We start from the raw sequence: 19090 nt of genomic DNA, 5'->3' as shown, positions 1-19090 counted from the left end.
ACCCCCCTCCCCTGGCTAAATAAAACAGTTTTAACAATGAAGCTCAGGAATTTTGGATTGGTCTTGCTATAAACTGGAAAGCCTGTCTACTTAGAGGGAAAATGCTTAACAGTATTGCCACAGGTAATATTTTTTTCTTTTTATTCATGAGGTGATCCAGCTACAGAAAAGCAGGATAATATATCACTAACTCTCTATTTTGAATCCTTTTCACTATTTGCATACCAAAGAAAAGGGAAATGTGAAGGGCAGAAACACAGAGGTACCAGTTCAGTTTTCCATCCTTCACAGCAATGAAACCGCTTGCTGATTACTAGTCAAATTTCAATAGCTTCCTCAGAAATCCCAACAAACCCTCTCCAAACCTGAAATATTTTTGTGTTTGATTTGCTTGGTAAGACACTGAAGAATACGTTTTTGGCATTTTTGTATTCACTGCTACAGGAAACACAAGGCAGGCCATACAGCTCCTTAGAAACAACACATTCTTATAATGATAAGTACAAATTTCATATTCTAAAGATTTTCACAGCACTTGGAGTCAATCTGTTGATATGCATGTGATCAGAGAGCGAGGGAAATACAATACTTGCATTTGAGCTGCAAACTATTTCACATTTGAAGGAATATAAAAAATAAAATGCTAGCTCTCATTTGGTGAAAAAAAAATACATGAAGTCTGTTAAACGTTTTAACCTTTGGGGTGCTCTGGTTCTTGTTTAAAAATGATAATGATAACAACAGTGATAACAGACTGTACAAATGAGTTATCCACAGTGCAGTTGCTCACCCCCTGCGGACCGAGGCCCAGCCTGTGCCAGCCAGTGATCCCGGAGCAGAGACAGTCCCGAAACTGAAACCACAGAAGACCGAGAGCCCGAGCGGTCCCTGAGAGAATCCCCCCATCTTCCAGTCAGCCCTGGTTAATGTACTGACATGACATGATATGGAATATTTCATTGGCACATCCAAATGCCAGTTTGGGGTTTGCTATTCACTGCGCTTCTCACTCCCAGTCCTAGTGCAGCTGTGAACCAGCCAAACACGGTGGCCTTGAGCTCCAGCAGCAACTAATAACACCAGTACTGTTATCAACGTTCTTCTCATAATAAGTCTGAACTGAAACACTGAAACTAAAATACAGCTATTCTAATTACTAAAAACAAAATTAACTCTATCCTAGGAAAACCAGGAGACATCTATTAGTAGATGGTGGTCCTGCTGAGGAGAGGCATGATTCTCTGATCAGTTAGTGAAAATGGCCATTTCTTATCCTAATCAAGAATGTGATGAACCGACCACGACACTCATTCCCCAACCCCCTCTGCCACTGGTGGGGAGAAGACAGAGAACTTGGGAGTGAAGTTAAACCCAGGAAGAAGGGAGGGGTGTGGAGGTGTTTTAAGATTTATTTTTTTATTTCTCATTACCCTACTCCGATTTGACTGGTAATAAATTAAGCTTACTTCCCCAAGTCAAGTCTGTTTTGCCCATGACTGTAATTGGTCTCTTCCTGTCTTTTACCTCAAGCCATAAGCCTTCCGTTATATTTTCTCTCCCCCCAGTTGAGGAGGGGAAGTGATAGAGTGGCTTTGGTAGGCACCTAGCATCCAGCCAGAGTCAACTCACCACAAACAGGAAAGGTGTAGAATGAGAAATAGGAGGAAGTCGGATTTTATACATTACAGTGGAAAACAGCAGAGGAGAAAAAAGATAAAATAATCTAACAGTCAAGATACCCCCACGGATTTGGCAAAGCATTCTTTGGCTGCCCTCCCCATCCCAGTCTGTCCATACAGCATTAATATCCAACCACTGCATTTTATCTTCATGGAATCAGTGACTAACAAGTTTAGAAAATGGCAACAAGGTCATGCTCTCTAAATAGAGATGAAATACTGTGTAACTGAGCTTTCATCGCTGCCCCCCCCCCACCAGGCTTTCATCGCTGCCCCCCCCCCCACCAAAACCCAGGTGTCGCTAAACTAAATAACCAACAGCGTAAAACTGAATTTAAGCGTCCTTTCATTTCCTTTCATTTTGTGCATGCATGTGCAGGTTGTGTTACAGTCTGAAGACTGTACAAATCTGGTACCATCTGGAGGACCAAAGGCACTTCCAATGCCAGTATGGCCAGAGCAGGGTCCACTATTGCACCATGTAAGTTCCACAAAGCCAGAGGCACCAGTGGCAAGAACCACAGCAACGCTCCCACTTTCCTATAGCTAACTCCTTAAGTCACACCTCCATCAAAAAGTCTTTATTTTTTCCATAGACTTATGATATTCATTTGCTTAATCAGCTGCAGGGTCATGATAACAAGCTGTGTTTGGAATTGCTGTGGGTTTTTTTTTTATTTCTGGAATAAACCTTTCTGTAATTTCCTGGTTCACTGACAATTTCTAAGATCTTTCTGTTACCACGTGGCTTGAGTTGAAAGTTAGAAGTGTAGGAAATACTGCATTTCCCATAAATTGGAGTTCTGTTTTCAGCTAGGTCTGTCACTGCTATCCATTTTGTTTTACTGCCTCTGGACTTTTGTCCTTGCTGCTATAGTATATGTGGCTATCTCCTTCAGTGCTACCCACACTGCAGAGATGGAGGTCCCCTCCTTGCAGACACCGTCTAGCATTTGTGGCTGGTTCTCTAGATCTTGTCTGTCTCTATGTCCCTTGCTTAGCACTGATCCTTTATCTGGGGATCATGACCTGACAGGATTTTCCAGACTACCTAAGGAATTATTACCATGTGGTTTTTGTTTTGTTTTGGTTTTTTGTTTGTTTTTTTTTTTTAAAAAAAAAAGGTAAATAAAGCATGTGCACCTTGGCAAGAGGTGTCTTGGTTCCCCACAGAACTAAACTAGGGGCGTGGGTGGATTGTGGATTTGTTTCTCATCCTACTGAAATTGCAATTGAATTAAAACTGAAATTTGGCCCAGCAATGGGGACTCTGCTACATATGGAAGGAGACAGGGGTGTTCAGACCAGGGGAGAATTGACATTGTTGTCTCTGGCTTGGGCCTCCCAGCTTAAATTGAGACCTCAATTCAAATTTCTGCTATGCTGCATGTTACCTGGGACAAGTCACTCACACCATCTGTGCCCCTTGCCTTAAAATTAACATAATTCATTGCTAATCTCTGTACCAGGAGAGGTCTGAGGGCATAGGCTTTGAGGGTTGTGGGTGTATGAACCTCAGAGTTAACAAAAATGTTCCCACCAAGATAAAGCTTCCTTCTACCATATTTGCAATATGTTCTTGTGTCAACAGTACACCGTATATTTTAGTGCTGTTTACTTGTGCTTTTCCTTAAAACAGCTGTCCTTTCTCACATGCAAATTTGGCAGACTTTGTTTAACAATTGTAAAACCAATGTACATTATACATAGCATTGTCAGTTTAAGGTCAGGACAAGTTTATTTGTAAAACTGCATTTACTTACGATCTGTAAGCTGATATGCCTCATACTTCCTCTTGCTTTCCCCTTCTCAATAGCAGTGGTAGTCAACTTACTGGTTTTAATTACTGGATATGTGAACTTATCTTCCATAAGGAGTCCTGCACTTATTCTCTTCTGCAGAAAGCTGATCCCTCTCAAGAATGCAAGAGTAATACTGAAATGCTGGGTTAAGAAACAAGATTCCTGTACTGCCTTCATTCTAGTGCATCTCTTCTAGTTTAAGTTGTTCACAGAGTAATGCTTTTCATAGATACTAGCTTGTTTGTTGGGGTTTTTTAATAACATTGCTCTTAAATCATGCTATATTTCTCTGTTGATTGTCTAGCACTGAAAGATACAGAAAAGATAAGGTTAATAATCTCACATTACTCTCAATATCTCTGTGGTCATAAGTGAGATGTAACCAGAAATCCCAGCTGAAGAATAAGTAAAATAGTGAGGTAAATCTTCAAGAAAGTCCTCAAGGTTTTTCCCCACCTTAAGAAGAAACAGAATACTCCGTTCATCAGCATAAGTGGAAAGAGGGCAGAGAATTGGGCAGAGCACTGATATTCTCAGAATATTTTTTGTAAGAAAAACTGGTTGGGAGGGCAATACAAGATTTCAGCAGAGCAATGTCTATCGGAGATACCTGTTCCTCACACAAGAAGGGCACCTGTCATCCTCTACACGAACAATGTGACGAAGCGCAGCATAATAGGGACAACAAATTACCTCAGTAATCAATATGTGAATGGACTACCTTCATAGAGTTTGCTGTTTTGAGTAGTTTCAGCACCACAGCATGTTGCTAGGGTCCCCTGTGTTCAAAGGTCATGTGAAGAGCTTCTTTACTGTCCCTAGACACTGCTCAGGCTTAGGCAGGTCACTCCCTGCTACCTTCCAATGAAAGCTGCTTGCAAGAACTTCGTATCTGGCATAGCCTGCACCTAGAAAATATCAAGGGCTCTGCAGTTGGAACAGTTGGGCAGTCACTGCTTCTCTGAAAAGTTGAGAGAGAGAACAGACGTGTTGGTTGGACTTTTGGTCTGTTTATTTATTTATTTTTAATTGAGCAACAAATATGTTCTCTGTTACTCAACATAAAATCAGCAAGTTTACTGCGCTTTGGCTGTAACAAATTCTACAAATTTCACTCCAGGACACCAGCATCACAAATTGCTACGCAACTGGTGATTTTAGTTCACATACAAGAACTGCTGCAGGGTGACCATCAAGCAAAATATTCCATGCAAACTCCACAACATGCAAGAACAAAAAATTAAACAACTCAGTAATACTAACAGAATTAAGACAAGGTAATTTGATAGCCCTTTTCTTTCAAACTGTTACGAAATATTTGCTCAAGATCACCTCTGAGGACATGGAGAAGCCAATATCTTCAACAGGACTCTGTGGTACTTCCCATCGTAGTACTTCCCAGTATTTTCAGGCAAACTAAACAGTTACTTCTCAGTCCATAAAGGTTACAAAGAGCAGACATGCAAAGCCAGGGCCCATCCCTAGCCATCCCATAAATGTAAATTAATTAGGTCAGGCAGCATAGGAACAGGACACTGGAAGGTAATGTGTGAACTCTCCCCATCTTCATTGCAAGCAACACAGAATGTGGCTTTGGCCCAGAATCAGGGTGTATTACTTCTTTATCCTACTGAACCTTTTTCCTCTCCTTTAACAGAAAAAGGCACATGCTCTGAAATATCTCCTCTGAAACACTGACAACACCCCAAAGTGCAATGATGCTGTTAAATTGGCTTCATACATAGTTGTGAGAGATCCAAAGGGGGCTTGTAGATTCCGTTGATGTCGGAGTGCCTATGCTCATAGACTGACATGTTCTGTTGGTTTATCAGTGATTAGGAATCAAGGGCACGAACTGTGTAGCTGTGGTGCTAGTTATCCCCTGGTAATAAGGGGAAGACTTCTTCACCTACCAGTGCTACATGGTTTGAAATATTTGAACCAATTAGATCAAAGCTAAGCAAAACAGGACCGTACTTGACTGGTTTACTATCAAATTACTGTCCTAAGCATTTGGAAAGCATGTCTGACCCTGACATGTACAGCCTCTACAGAAAAGGGACCATTTCTCCCTGGCCCCAAGGATTAAGGAAGAAAATATAGAATGCCTATTTTTTAACAGAGGACCTGAGTGTATAGGTCTTCTACATGACGAAAAACTGAGCAAAGGAAGAAAATGGTTATTTAGGATGCTTTCCTAAGGGTCTACAGATGCCAGTCACTCTCCACAGAAACTGTGCTTTTCATGTAACCCTTCCAACCAGCACTCCTTTTCCACAAGAGCCTTCTTTCATCTTCAGCTGATGAACAAGAAAGCTGAATGATTGCTCAAAGTTCCTCTCTTGAAAGCTAGATAGTTCAAACTAAGCATGCAAATTTTGTTGTGAGTGACAACCACACAGTCTCTAATGGGTTTCTGAGGGCAAGTGCTAAACATTCCTTCCAGGCTTGAAAACCCTTTTGAAGCACCTACCATAACTGCCTTCCAGATCTGGTGTGGCACAAAAACCACACCTATTTCTTCAGTGCCTTTCAGAACCAAGCATTCCTGTCTATAATTAGCTTAGTTTAATAACATCCACCCCATGAGGTCATTTTGCAGAAACCTCATTGGAGTTATTAATTCATATTCAGTTTGCTCAAGGACTGGAATAATCCATCTTCTCTATATAAGTTCTCCAAGAAGATGAGCTTCTTACAGGCCATCTTCTTACTGGAAGCCTCATAATTCTGCAAGAATGGTGAGTCCTTACATCTTATACTGTAAAGGATCACAGTATGTTGCTATAGATTTTAAACACAGTTCTGTTGGATTTATCTGAGCACACAGATCTAAGCAATTCCGAGAAAATAAAAAAAAAAAAAAGTTTTGAGAGCAAAGGTCAGATGGGCAGGCACAGGCATGCAAGAATCTCAGATAAAAAATACCAGCATTTATATGGCAGCTGTTGTCTAACAGGACTCCAGCTAAGGCTTTTTATTATTAACTCTTTTCACTTACATGCAATGTTTGGAGGTAATCTCCATGGCAGAAAGTAGCTCTGTTATGTCTCAACTTAGAACTGGCCTTCATTTTTCTGGAAAGTCTACATAATGTCTGAACATCTAGTTAAACTCAAAATCATTACCTTGATTTTTACTCTGTTGCAGCTCTGTTGCAGTTCTGTGGGTTTTAACCTCTCCTCTGCAACATTAAATGCTAATTTTTGCCCTCGTGTCTCACAGATATGACTTTTTATAAGTCATCAGTCTACTCTGTCCAAAAAACCCACATATAAATACAATATACATGTGTGTGTGTAAATGTTTGTTTTTTCCTGGTCTACCTTTCCTCTCTTACCATGATTTTAAATTCATTACAGCTAATTCCACCCTAGAGTTCTTGCATTTATTTCTTTCATATCCCCAATGAAAGTCCTTCAGACATTTCAAACTGATATTGAAGGATAAGAGACTGGGGAATTTAAGCTGAATTTTTAGAAACAGCAGGGTGTAAAGATAGACCTTTTTTTCCCCTCCCACATGATGCTCCGCCCCTGCTTCTTCTAAATGGCTCAGTATTTCTGATTGCATGTTAAAGTGTCTAAACTGTAAAAGACAATGGATCTTGATTTGTAACCACAATGTATTTTGTTATTTCTAATGGTGGTATTTAGCATCAAGACATCTTAATAGTTACTTAAGCATTCATATTAATTCTGCTTTCTTGTTCAGAGAACTGTCTTGGCCTGCCTTCTTGTTCTTGCTGTTAGTGTGCCACTGTCCAACGCTGATTGCTTCACTGAGCTGTTGAAGCCAGGGATGTCTGATGGTAGGTGAGAAGTTAACTGTCCTTGCCATCACCACAAGAACTGCCTGATTTGATTGGTCCAGTCAATACAATTTATCACAATTTAGAAATAAGAGGAAACAATGGAGAGAAAACACCAGGAAATGGCAGGGGGAAACAGGGTATAGAGAAAACATAATTTATAATATTTTATTTAAAAAAAGAGTTTATTTGAGGAGCATCACACAGGCCAAATTACAAATAAATTTTGTCCAAGGAAACAGCATAGGCTTAATTTATCCATCTACATGAAGTAATAATTCAAGTTTTCACTGTGGCAGCATCTTTAGAAATGTAGAGAAGGGAGAAGTGCCTTTCTTTATGTGATAAACACAAAGCAGGGAACAGATTGGCAATTGTTCAGCACACTGATCAATTTACTCAGTTGTTTTCCTATCCTAAGGGAAGTTCTTAAGAACCAAATGGCTGTTCCTCTTGAGCATGGGACTGCTCTTCTTGAACACAGATAGTTTATCAGTCTGCAGATGAGTGGAGCTGAAGGAAAATGAGCACTCAGAAGAGACATATGATTATTTGGACACAAGAAGGGCTGATGTGTGCCAGTATGCAAAATAAATTGAGCACTCCAAAATAGAGGTTTTTTCTGGGAAAGTCAGTGCTACTGCTAGAAAAGTGTGTTAGCATTGACAAAGAAAGAGGACATATTTATAGGCAAAGACACAACTCCAAATCCTCCTTGTCCTGTCTTCATAAAATCCTGCTTTCTAGATCACTCCTTTAGGAATTCTGTTCTGTGACTGTTGGACAGGAACTTTATATCCAATATGTGCTTTCTTCCTGCAGCTGAGGGTTGGGAAAAGTTTTCTGGGCAGTTTTAGTCTTGCTTTAAATAAGGAGTCAACAATAGTTGGTGTTAAGTCAAAGCCTTTTCTTAATTCTAACCCAGTCTGTGACAAGTTGTCTTTCTGCTGAGTGCTCTGATTCCTATACTTAAAGAGGAGCCATTCCAGGAAACCCAGTGCTGCCAAGAGCCACAGGAAACAGAAGGACCCAGGATTCCCTTCTTCATGCATTAGAATCACAGCAGTTCTGCTCTCTTGGGGACTCTCTGTGTTTGCCAGACAGAGATGTTAATATAAAAAGCCAACAAAGATCCCATCCATTTTGTACAAACAATAGTGGTGTTAGTGCAATAGGTCTGACATTGAAGGCTGCTTGCACATTATGTTTTCAGGCTGCCATGACTCAGATGGAGAGCTGCATGAATTTGATTCCAAATGGAGGAATGCAGACTGCTATGATTGCTTCTGTTCCAGGGATGGAATACAGTGCTGCTCAAGGTGAGTTCAGAGCAGCAGTGGAGGTTTTCCTTCACTGCCATGATACAGGACAAAACACTTGCCTTCACACAGAGGTCCATGAGAAGTGACCGTGACCCTTCTCTCACACACTTCACATCACAAAGTTATACATTAACCCAACACCATAATCACTGAACATGCAAGAAGTTACTCTGGCAAATATTACTGATTTTTAAAAAAGGACTTAATTATTCTTGAGGCTAAAGTTTCAGGCAACATACTGATTCAAAAGAGAATATGTAGTTACTTAACAATTTTCTACTGCTCCTAATCCAGATCTTCCCAAAGCCACACATAGTACCTCTTTACTCTCAGAAACAGCTCAAGATACACTGGCCTGTCTGTAATTTTTACTATAGTGACACCCAACCACTCCTGCAATTCTTGTTCCATATTGTGGCTGAAAAGTAAAATCAATTATATTTGAGTAGCAAATAAACACAAACATCCCTTGGGTGTAAATCAGATCAGCAAACAACTCTCCCCTAACCCTGCTTAAGCAGCAGGGTAAGTAACTTTTGAGCTGGGAGCTTTCTGTGAGCTCCCTTTTCTGCTCCTGAACACCTCCTCTTTATAGCCTCTTCATATTAAAAGCATGGATACCATCTCAAATGGAAGCTGTTTACTTCTTGGTCTCATCTCCTCTCTGTCTTTCTTTTTCTATTGACAGCTTTATGACACCAGTTGGCTACGATGAAGAGAAGTGTGTAAGCATTTTCAACAAGGAGACCTGCACTTACAAAGTAGTGGAGAAAGATGATCACTCAAAAGAATGCCCAATCCATGAGTGGGTGGGCTAACAGAGAAGGATTGTGGATTTGAGGGATATTTCCTTTTTTAAGGGTTCTCTCTCTCAGAAATTCAAACACACTGAAAAATGCAGGTGTTGAATGAAATCTACTCATAAAACTTAACGCATAATAAAACTGAATATCTAGTCACAAAATACTGCCTTAGTCTATCTACCTTCTGCTTCACCTTGAATAAAGAACTGACTTGTTCCCTCCTTGTAAGCAGAAATTAAAGCCAACATTTTTAAGCATCCTCGGTAGCCGCTAATTTCAATTATTCTCCTGTTACACTTCAGTGCCAGGGAGTATGTTCTGTTATCTGTGCACAGCTGTATCTTAAAGCTAAAATAAAATCAGATGAAGCATCAGAAATTCATGTGATTCATTTTCTTCTTTGAGGATGGAAACCTAAAGAATTAATGTTCCAAAAAAACACAGGAGGGAAATGAAGAGCAACTTAAAAATCTTCCTGAGCACTCTGGTTTTTAAGACAGTGTCTTATATTATTTTTTATCCTACATGGTTCCCTGGAGCCTGCCCAACCTCTGAACTGCAAGAGCCACCAGTTACTGAGTCTAACCCAGCACTCTACTTCCATTACACACACAGCAGAGCAGACCCAGTCCTCAACCTGGAGCGGGGGTAAAAGAAAGGGTCTTTTATTCAGATTAACGCTTAAGAAATTCAAGTTGTTATACTGGCCAGTGGGCAGGATTGTGGCTGGATAGACTGATCTGGACTGGGCTTGAACAGGAAAGAAGCTCAGCAAATGCACAGACAATAACCAAGAGGGATACACATCCTGGTGTAAGCTCTCCCTCAGGGTGCTGCTTCATAATCTTTATGGGTACATTTGTTCAGTTGCATATTTCCACAAGTGACTATGAGCATCCTACATCTCCATGGTCTATTTCCACATAAGAGAAAGAGTGCGTCAGAGCTTCCATAATTCCGCATTATTATGTGGAATAATTATGGATATAATTATGGAATGAGCACACACACTGTCAGCAGGGCCTGGTCTTGCTGTCTGCAGGGGCAAGGCAAACCTCAGCTTCTGTCAGCCTCGCTCCAGCGAGCGACACAGGACCTTAGGAATTACATCCCAGTGTTTTATTCTGCCTCTGCTTCCCTTTCTCCTTCTCCACAGAGACAACTCTGTTGGTTACACTTTTTAAAAATTGTCTGCTACATGCCCCCTTGGAAGAGGATCCACAGTAACACACTTTATACAACAGTTTACAAGCCAAAGCTGCTAACAGCACAGTGCAAGTAGATGAAAGGGGCCATAAAGCCCATAAGGCACTTATATCAAGAGCTGTAAAAATTACATCTACAGGGGAAAAAGGTAAGAAGGTTCTGCACAATTTGAGCTGCATCTGTCCCACTTTCTTCTTTCTAGGCTACCAAAAAATGTGCAACATTGGTTGAGGTCTTGTGCTCCACATCAGATGAGGAACAGGTGTCAACAGGCTGCCCAGGAACATGTGCAAGATTGGGTTGTAACTGAACCAATGTCCTTGTGAAGCCCAGGAAGATGCTATATATAGAACTTCAGAACGTAACACCCAAAATACCTTACTTTGAGAACAAGGGATACCTCCTCCCTTATCTTTAGATAGTGGGATTTTGATCACGTCTTTACCAGAGCTAGCGTGACAATTTGCTTGTGACAACATTCACTTTTTTAATAGTTTACCTCCAAACTAATCTGAAACTGATTCCTGAATTTGTGGTGGGTTTTTTGTTGTTTTGGTTTGGGTTTGGTTTTGTTGCTCTCTCTCTCTCTCACACACATCTACCCATGTCTGGAAGTTACCGGGACCTGCTTGTGGTGTATTTACACAGATAGAAAATTATAATACAATGTGGAACAAGGTCTGTAACCAACTATTTAGGCACATGATTAGTTCCCGTCTTTATCAGTTAGCCCTAAGTGATAAAGGAATCATTTCATAGAACCAGTCAAAAATAAGATCCAGAGTTCGTAATGATATTCAGGAAGACTACAAGCTAGAAAAGATGAAGACTAAGAACATAACAGGAACCAAAATGCAAGGTACTCTGATGACATTTCTGAAGGCAATGGTGTAAACTTCATCAGTATTTGCAGAGATATCCTGGGTTTAGTAGAGGTACCTGCTTCTGAACTCCTGAATTATTCCTTTTCTGCAGTACTATAGCCTAAACTGAAAATGTTGATGAGTCTGAAATTGTGACCTGCATTCAACCGAAGCTGAGCTTTGCATTTATGTTCTCTGTGCACAAGAGGCCAAGCTCTGTGCAGATATCCAAAAGAGGAGGCCATTTTTTTTTCCTTCCTGCCATCTTTCTCCCCTCCTCAGTTAATTTCTTTTCTGCATCACTAAAGTCTCCTGATCTCTTTTTCTCCAGTTGTTCAGAGGGTACCAGCCTTTTCTGTTCTGCTGCAGATCATGATCTGATCTCAGAAACAGAATGAAATCCACTGAAATTCATTTACCCTTCAGCTTCTGTGTACTTAAGTTTGCCAGTTTGAGTACTCTTGGACAAAGTAGAAGGAGACAAGGTATCCCATTATGTAATGTCTGAAAACTGTCCAAAGGCTGGGAGCATTACATCAAGGCCATGAGAGGACGTTTAAAACCCAAGCCATTATTCTATCCCATATCTTACAGGTGCCATCAGTGTATAGACAGGATTCGTGTTCTCATACAACATGAATCTTGCTGTTTACAGTAGGCAGTATGTTCAAATTCATGGTCTGTACCAATATCCAACAGAAAGTTGCAGAAATATTTGCCTGCCAAGATGAGATGGCATTTATGAGGCCATCCTGATTTGCTGCAGGGGAATGGAGTGTGGGCAGATCATTTTAGAGTTTGTGTAATAGTCTTCAGTGTTTTTTATACAGCATAAAGATTTTTTCTCTGGGTTATTGCCATCCCAGCAGCAGATGCAATTTGAGCCCCACTCACAAAGAGAAGTCCATCTTCTTACTAGATATGTTCTTGCAGTAATAAACTGCCTTTACCTCAGATTCCAGCTCCCTAATTGTTTTAATCCAGTGCATGTACAGGCTGCCTGTACAAGTTTCCTATTTGCCTCTAGCAACTGCCTTCCTCTTTCTAGCATCGAAATTTTGGTTTCCAGTGTTTGCATCCAGCTTCCTGTTCTGGAGGATCAGCTCCAGCCCCTTCAGCACCTGCCAAGAATGCTGAAGTTCTGAATTTGGGTTAGGACTATTTTGGCACTGCACCCCTATACTTGCATATATAATCACAATTCACCTACCACAAAGCACACGTTTCTTGGGAAAACTTTGGTCGACAGTGTGACTGCAAGCAGAAATACTAGCTTGCCTCTTCTGCTTCCCACCCTCACCTGCTTGGAAAGCTCAAGACTTTCAATTTGCAAAACAATCTATCCACATTTAGTGAGATTCATTTGTTTGAGGGACACTATGCCCATTAGCAGCTGGGTCATTTGCATGCCTGTGCTAAAATAAAGTTTATTTGAAGGTGTGTCCTAATGACACCTGCCAAGCTCAGACTCCGACACTTTAGGTTTGAGGCTAGAGGACTTGGGAATATTTTCTGAGAAACTACTGCACCATGATGCACAGGAGTTGTAAGGTTGCTATTTCCAGTTTTCATCACAGGACATGACACAGGAAGTGTAGCAGCATGGTTGGAGAGAAACTTTTTACCAGAGCTTGTAGTGGTAGGACAAGGGGTAGAGGTTTTAAGCTAAAAGAGAGTACATTCAGATTAGATACAAGGAAGAAATTATTTACTATGAAGGTGGTGAGACAGAGGAACAGGTTGCCCAGAGAAGTTGTAGATGCCCCATCCTTGGAAGTGTTCAAGGCCAGGTTGAACAGGGCTTTGAGCAACCTGATCTAGAAGATGTACTTGTTTGTGGCAGGGGGAGCAAAACTAGATGATCTTTAGAAGGTCCCTGCCAACCCAAACCATCCTATGGATGTATTTCTATCTGCAAGAGACAGTTGTAAGGCATGTCCATAGAGAACACCAAGTCTTAAGATGTGACCAAATATTTACTTTCCTTTTTAAGGCTGAGTAGACCTATTCACCCAAATTCCAGAAAAGCCAGCCTTACCAGCACTCCTATATGATCCAAACGTATTTAACTACAGTTTAAATCCACCCAAGCACCTTTCTCCACCATCTGCCAAGTCTTGTTATGGTATGTGGATCTACCCTGTCTGTTATGCAGAAGCAGGAAAAATTCATTTAATGTCTAATTCAAAGATCGTCCAGGAAGCAGTCTGCCCTTCTTTTTTCTCCTCCAAGTTTCAACATGGAAACAGATGATGTTACCCATCACATCTGATTTTGGAACACCATAAGCACAGCAGGGACTTGGCTCCCTTCTGTGGCAAGGAGTCTGGCTGTGGGAGTGTAGCAAAACCTTTAAAATTGAGAAAGTAGAGATAGGGCCCACAAAGCTCTGCTTTATTCTTTGCACTTGTACTAAATGATATTTTGTTTTGGCATTTCACTAATTCAACACCCACAGCTACAGTCCCACACAAAGAACACATCCTCCCACCCTCAAAGCCTTAGATTGTAACACCCCTAGCTCCATATAGTGGAAAGGAAACATTCATATAAGAGTTTTCTCAATTATCCTGACATGTTAAAGGTTTAAGAGACTCTGTAAAACCTTGAGAAACAACTCAGCCAAGGTAGAGCAGGAGAGTTTGTATGCTTTCTTCCCCCTAATTTCCCTCTCTCCACTTGGTAGCACACAGGTCTCCCACTAGCACTGCTAGGAGAGGCAGTTTCAGATAGCTGGCCCTGGTCCCTCTACTCCCAGTCACTCTTTTCAAGAGAAGTCTAAAGTACTGGAAAGTCATTCTTGCCCTAAAATGAAATCTTCTGCCTAGCCTACCAACTACCAAGTCTTTTAAACCAAACACCAGAACACGCATGTCATACATCTGTTGGAAGTTTTCCTATTAAACAGTGTTGATCACCTAAAACTTAATGGTTTAGTACCCATTCATGTTTTGTTTCCATCAAGATTTTTGCCCCAATCTTAAAAATAAAATCCAACCTAATCATAAACAAGGAAAGTGCATTATGCATACCAAAGAAGTTAGAGATTTACAGTTCACATTCTGCTTCGTGCCAATTTTAAAAACTTAGATAAATTCAGTTCATGATGATCTCACTTGTTCACTTTGCTTTTACTTAACTCATCTGTTGGTATGAAGGAAAGTTTGCTTTGGTACCTTTTGAAAGCCTGAATGTTTCTTTTCAAATCTGTTGTGTGCATGTTTCCTCTAGGCCAAGCTGTGGTTTATTTTATAGCTGTGCATGTTTCCTCTAGGCCAAGCTGTGGTTTATTATAAAGCCAACAGATTGGCTTTATAATAGGTATTTACATGAAATTCCAGAATACACAAGTTATATGACCAATCTAAAGTACTCAGCAAGACCGGGTTACATTTCTCCCCACCCCCAAAATGTCTGTTTTCACATTTCATTTCTTTCAGTATGTAAGTCTCAAGCACTGACCCATGCTTTTTATATTTCTCCAGGTCTTCAGTGCTTTTGCATAGTCAATACTTCAAGTAGATCTCCATCACAGAGCACTGATAAACTGGAGGCCAGCATGAGATATCCTACTTCAAAATATCCCAGTATTTTCTCCACTGTCATTCCAAAGGTTTCTCCCATTGCTACCCTGGTCTGCCAAAAGTGGGGCAAATCCCCAGAGACAGAAACAAGGAGTTTTGTTTTAACTAACTCTAATGTCCCAGAGACTGTGAAAGAATTCATTCCCTAAGCTGTATAACACAGAAGTCACCCCGGTCCACTGTATGAAGGAAAGAAAGGGTAGCTGGACTGGGCTGAAATACCATCTTGGGACCATGCAGTTTCCCTAACATGCTATACTGAGCCAAGTTACAGTCTCATTAGACTATGACAGCTCCCTGAGGCAATTTGCCTCCCCTTTTCAGTTCTTAGCTTGGGACTTGCTTGATCTCTCCTAAAAGCACTATCCCTTAGTCTGCCCAGGTCTTGCACAGGGAGGAAGTTCCCTAGGGGCCACAAGAGCTTATTTTATTGGGGTGCTCTCCTGCTTTTGCCCTGCTCCTGGACAAAGGAATGCTGTCCTGTGCACCAAAGGTGATGGTCCAGGAGATGTGAGCAGGGGTCTAGCTTGGTGCAGTATTCATTCAAGATTCTTTAGAGTCCTGTTTTTTCTACAACTGTCTCTTGCAGACAGGAATACATCCATAGTCTCGATTACTTGACAAAAGTATATTTTTTTCCATCTCAGTTGTTTGCTCCTATTTGTAATATTTGAGTGTGTGGGGCAGACTGTTGGATGGGTACATTCAAGGTATTGTACTCTAATATTAACAACTAGTTATACAAATGGGTTAGATAAGAGATTAAGTCTGTGACATTATTATGGATCCTGGCAGAGACACTTGTGGCATAACACACAGGAGTTCAGCATCTGGTTTGGCTACATGGCTGGCCTCAGGCCTATGTATTTAGGATATAATTTCTGTTGAGCAGCCAATATTCCTCATTATCATCTCCCTACACTTTCTTCCATGTATCTCTTCTGGATGGGGAACTCTTGCATCTCTTTTCAGCAAAAAGGAGTTTGAAAGTTAGAATGACCAGAACTCTGCGAGAAAGGGAGTGTGTCCTGGTTTTTAGCTGAAATAGACCTGGGTTTCCTTTCCAGTAGCTAGAATTGTGCTGTGTTTCTGCCCGGTTTCGAACTGTGGACCTTTCACGTGTCAGGCAAAATGTAAACATTGGTATGTTATCAGTGTCTCTCTCACAGAAAGTCTCAGGCTGGAAGCAAAGCACAGCACAATTCTAGCTACTGGTAAAGAAACCCAGGTCTATTTCAGCTAAAAGCCTGGACAGAGTGGCATGCCAGTGTTCTTTGCTTGGTGCTCACTGCTAGCCAAGAATTTCAGAGAGGACTTAAGTTTTTCAGCAAGCCTAGTGGAAAGAATCAGGAGCTTGATCGAGCAGATTGCTCTAAATACAGCCCAGCTACATTAGTATAGCTTATTTACCTACATATATGACAGCTCTGGAACTTTTCCCTGTTGTTGGGGAGTTTTTGTTTGTATTGCTCTTTTTTCTCTCCTATAACTTCACTAGAGTCACTAGATGGCACCCTCGTTCTGCCACAGTGATCCTGCGCTGGAAGGAGAGGACAGACAAGTCAGTGCTACAGCGAACACAATAATCTAGCTCCTGATTCGGCTGGCAGACTTGAGCTGCATTTCTGTTTGCTCCAGTGAGGTTTAAGAATGTAAGCGACATTTTAGAAGTGTCTTTAGTCTATCAGTACAGAAAGAAACATCCAAGGAGATATCATGGACAGGACTGAGTAGTTTTAATTTAGGTGTTATTTGAACTTGGACATAGACTGGTGTGCCTGAGTTACACTTGATACAGGAAAATGAAAACTTAACAATAACAGTACTTCAGAGGTTCATTGAGAGAACAGATGCATTAGCACCTCTGATTGTTAACAGAGCAAACCCAACAGTTTGTCCCTTGCAGCCCAGCAGTGCTAGTTGAGTCAGATGCGATTACTTGTGAAGTCATCACTAGGGATGAAAGGGAAAGTCTAACACTAATTATGAAATAGAGAATGTGGTTCATAGGAAAAAAAAAAAAATAGTGCTGAAGTCAATTCTGTTTGGGAAGAGAAGCAATTTCATAAGCTGTCTTTGACAGTAGAAGGACTGATCTCACACCTATGGTAACCAACTTCTTTCTTACAGGCCTCTAAAACTGCAGTTTTATTGTACCCATTTCTGGCTATACTGCCCCTTTTCCACTGCATTTTTCTTGCCTTTCAAGAAAGAATGCAGATGCCAGAAAATAAACTCCTAATACTTTGAAGAAAAATCTTTGCCCAGTTGACAGAAGTTTTCAACAGTCCATGCCAGTAACCATACTTCATGTCACCTCTAGAAATTCATTGTTGTGCATTGTATTAGTGCAGTGTCCCTTAACTTTGGAGGTAATAAGCTCTATTTGCTAACCTTACCTCTGCTTAAGGTCTTAAGGTTATAGTCGTTCTAAAGATTTTGCTACAGGCAGGACTATAACTTCCTTCTGCACCCCTGTCTCCCCAAGACTTCCAGCCAAACTCCTCAGAGGCACTACTGTTAGAAGTCAAGATGAAGACAGAGAAACAAATGCTTGTATACCAAGCTGATCTGTGCAACACTTCTTCCTCAAAAAAACCCCCAGCAGCTCAGAGCTGGGAAGGCCCATGGACCTTGGCTGGAAGGAACACAAGCAGTAGAGTACGCTATTTGCAGTTTAGGAGGTGCAGGTGTAGCTGTTGCCACCTGTTTCCTCTAGCACTAATTTGAGAGAAGGATCCCAGGAAACAATCCTGTTGACTGCATGGATGCTAAAGCACACTGACATCATATAACCGAGTTGCAATGCTTTAATGATCAATAGACACATTTGGAAGGGTGTGGATGGATGCAGGATACATAGACAAGACCAGCACTCTGTCTGCCAAGAGGCAAATCAGGAGATGCCAATTTTAGTGCAAGGTTTGCTCACTAGAGCTTCTATCAGACTCCTGTGACTCCCTAATATCAGGTAGCTCTGAGGTGCTTGAGAAGAGGTCAATATGCAATGGTTCAAAGGTGCCATTGCCAGGTCTGAATAAAGCCAAGCCCACTGTGGCAGGAGCATGAGGATGGCAGCTTTGGCTGCTTAAGCCACTGACTAGCAAAGTCCTATCATCATCATCCAGCAGCTGCTCATCTTTGTAGAGCCACTGCTCCTCCCATGGCCTCTTCAGTCCACCCTCTTTTTCAACTCACGCACAGTTGTTTTTTCTTTGGCCTCAGTGAAGATTGTTGTCTTGTGATGGCAAATCATCAAGTAGACATCCATCACTACCCTAGGGCTTCCTGCAGTCCTCTCTCACTGAGAAACAGTTTTCAGTCCTTCTAGTGAGAAACCTGAATTTTCAGGAATAGCTGAAGTCAAGACAGAACTGTCATTAGATGACTAGAACCAATGGGGATAAGGAAGGGAAAAAAAAACCTACAAGGAGCTGCTCTGCTAGATAGACCAAGATCCTCATATGATACACAAGCAGAGCTATTAAGTACTTAATGACTTTTGTGTTCCTTGCTAGATATCATGCAGCAGAGAGCTTTTAACACTGTTAATAAGCATTTATATTACTTTATCTTCTGATGAAAGGGTTTCATCCTCAGTTTGTTCTGGGCTATGTGCATCTACCTGATATTATAGGAGGAGCCAAGCATGCAGCTCTGTATTCAGCACAGGAGAATGCAGCACACAAAATGGTTGGGCTCTATTGTCAGACAAGAGACAAGAAATTCCCTGGCTCCTTCACATGTTTAGTAAAGACAAGAAAGTTGATAAATACAAAAGGGTTAAGAGTTGTCAAAATAATGGACAGTGTTTAGATATTTTAGCCTCTGACTGCAGTTCTGGGAAGTTAGTTGTCAAAATAGCTCATTGCCTAGCATCAATGCTGAGATCTGAGACTCAGCTTAAGAGTAACTCTTCTCCCTCAGAGGTTGTCTAGGGTGGAAAAGACTCACAGAGTAGCAGAGCAGGAGGGGAAATTAGGGCTTGTAGCATTAGCTTAAAAGGGAGCTTTTCAAAGC

At 41.1% G+C, this 19090-nt stretch overlaps 2 protein-coding genes across 2 annotated transcripts; one reads left to right on the top strand and one right to left on the bottom strand.

The window, feature by feature from the left end:
* Positions 1-7195: 7195 nt before the first annotated feature.
* Positions 7196-9432, top strand: LOC104525723 (beta-microseminoprotein; the record flags this gene model as incomplete). Its single annotated transcript, XM_010168954.1, has 3 exons — positions 7196-7292; positions 8506-8611; positions 9303-9432. Coding segments are annotated over 3 exons (333 nt in total), but the record flags the coding sequence as incomplete, so codon positions are not given.
* Positions 9433-17982: 8550 nt separating this feature from the next.
* ELOB (elongin B) lies at positions 17983-18341 on the bottom strand. The gene is given in 2 exon segments (XM_010168951.1): positions 17983-18257; positions 18260-18341. Coding segments are annotated over 2 exon segments (357 nt in total).
* Between the last annotated feature and the right edge of the window lie 749 nt (positions 18342-19090).

Source organism: Antrostomus carolinensis, unplaced genomic scaffold (genome assembly GCF_000700745.2).
Source record: "Antrostomus carolinensis isolate BGI_N321 unplaced genomic scaffold, ASM70074v2 scaffold15415, whole genome shotgun sequence".
Lineage (NCBI taxonomy): Eukaryota > Metazoa > Chordata > Aves > Caprimulgiformes > Caprimulgidae > Antrostomus > Antrostomus carolinensis.
This window is presented reverse-complemented; position numbering and strand designations above follow the sequence as displayed.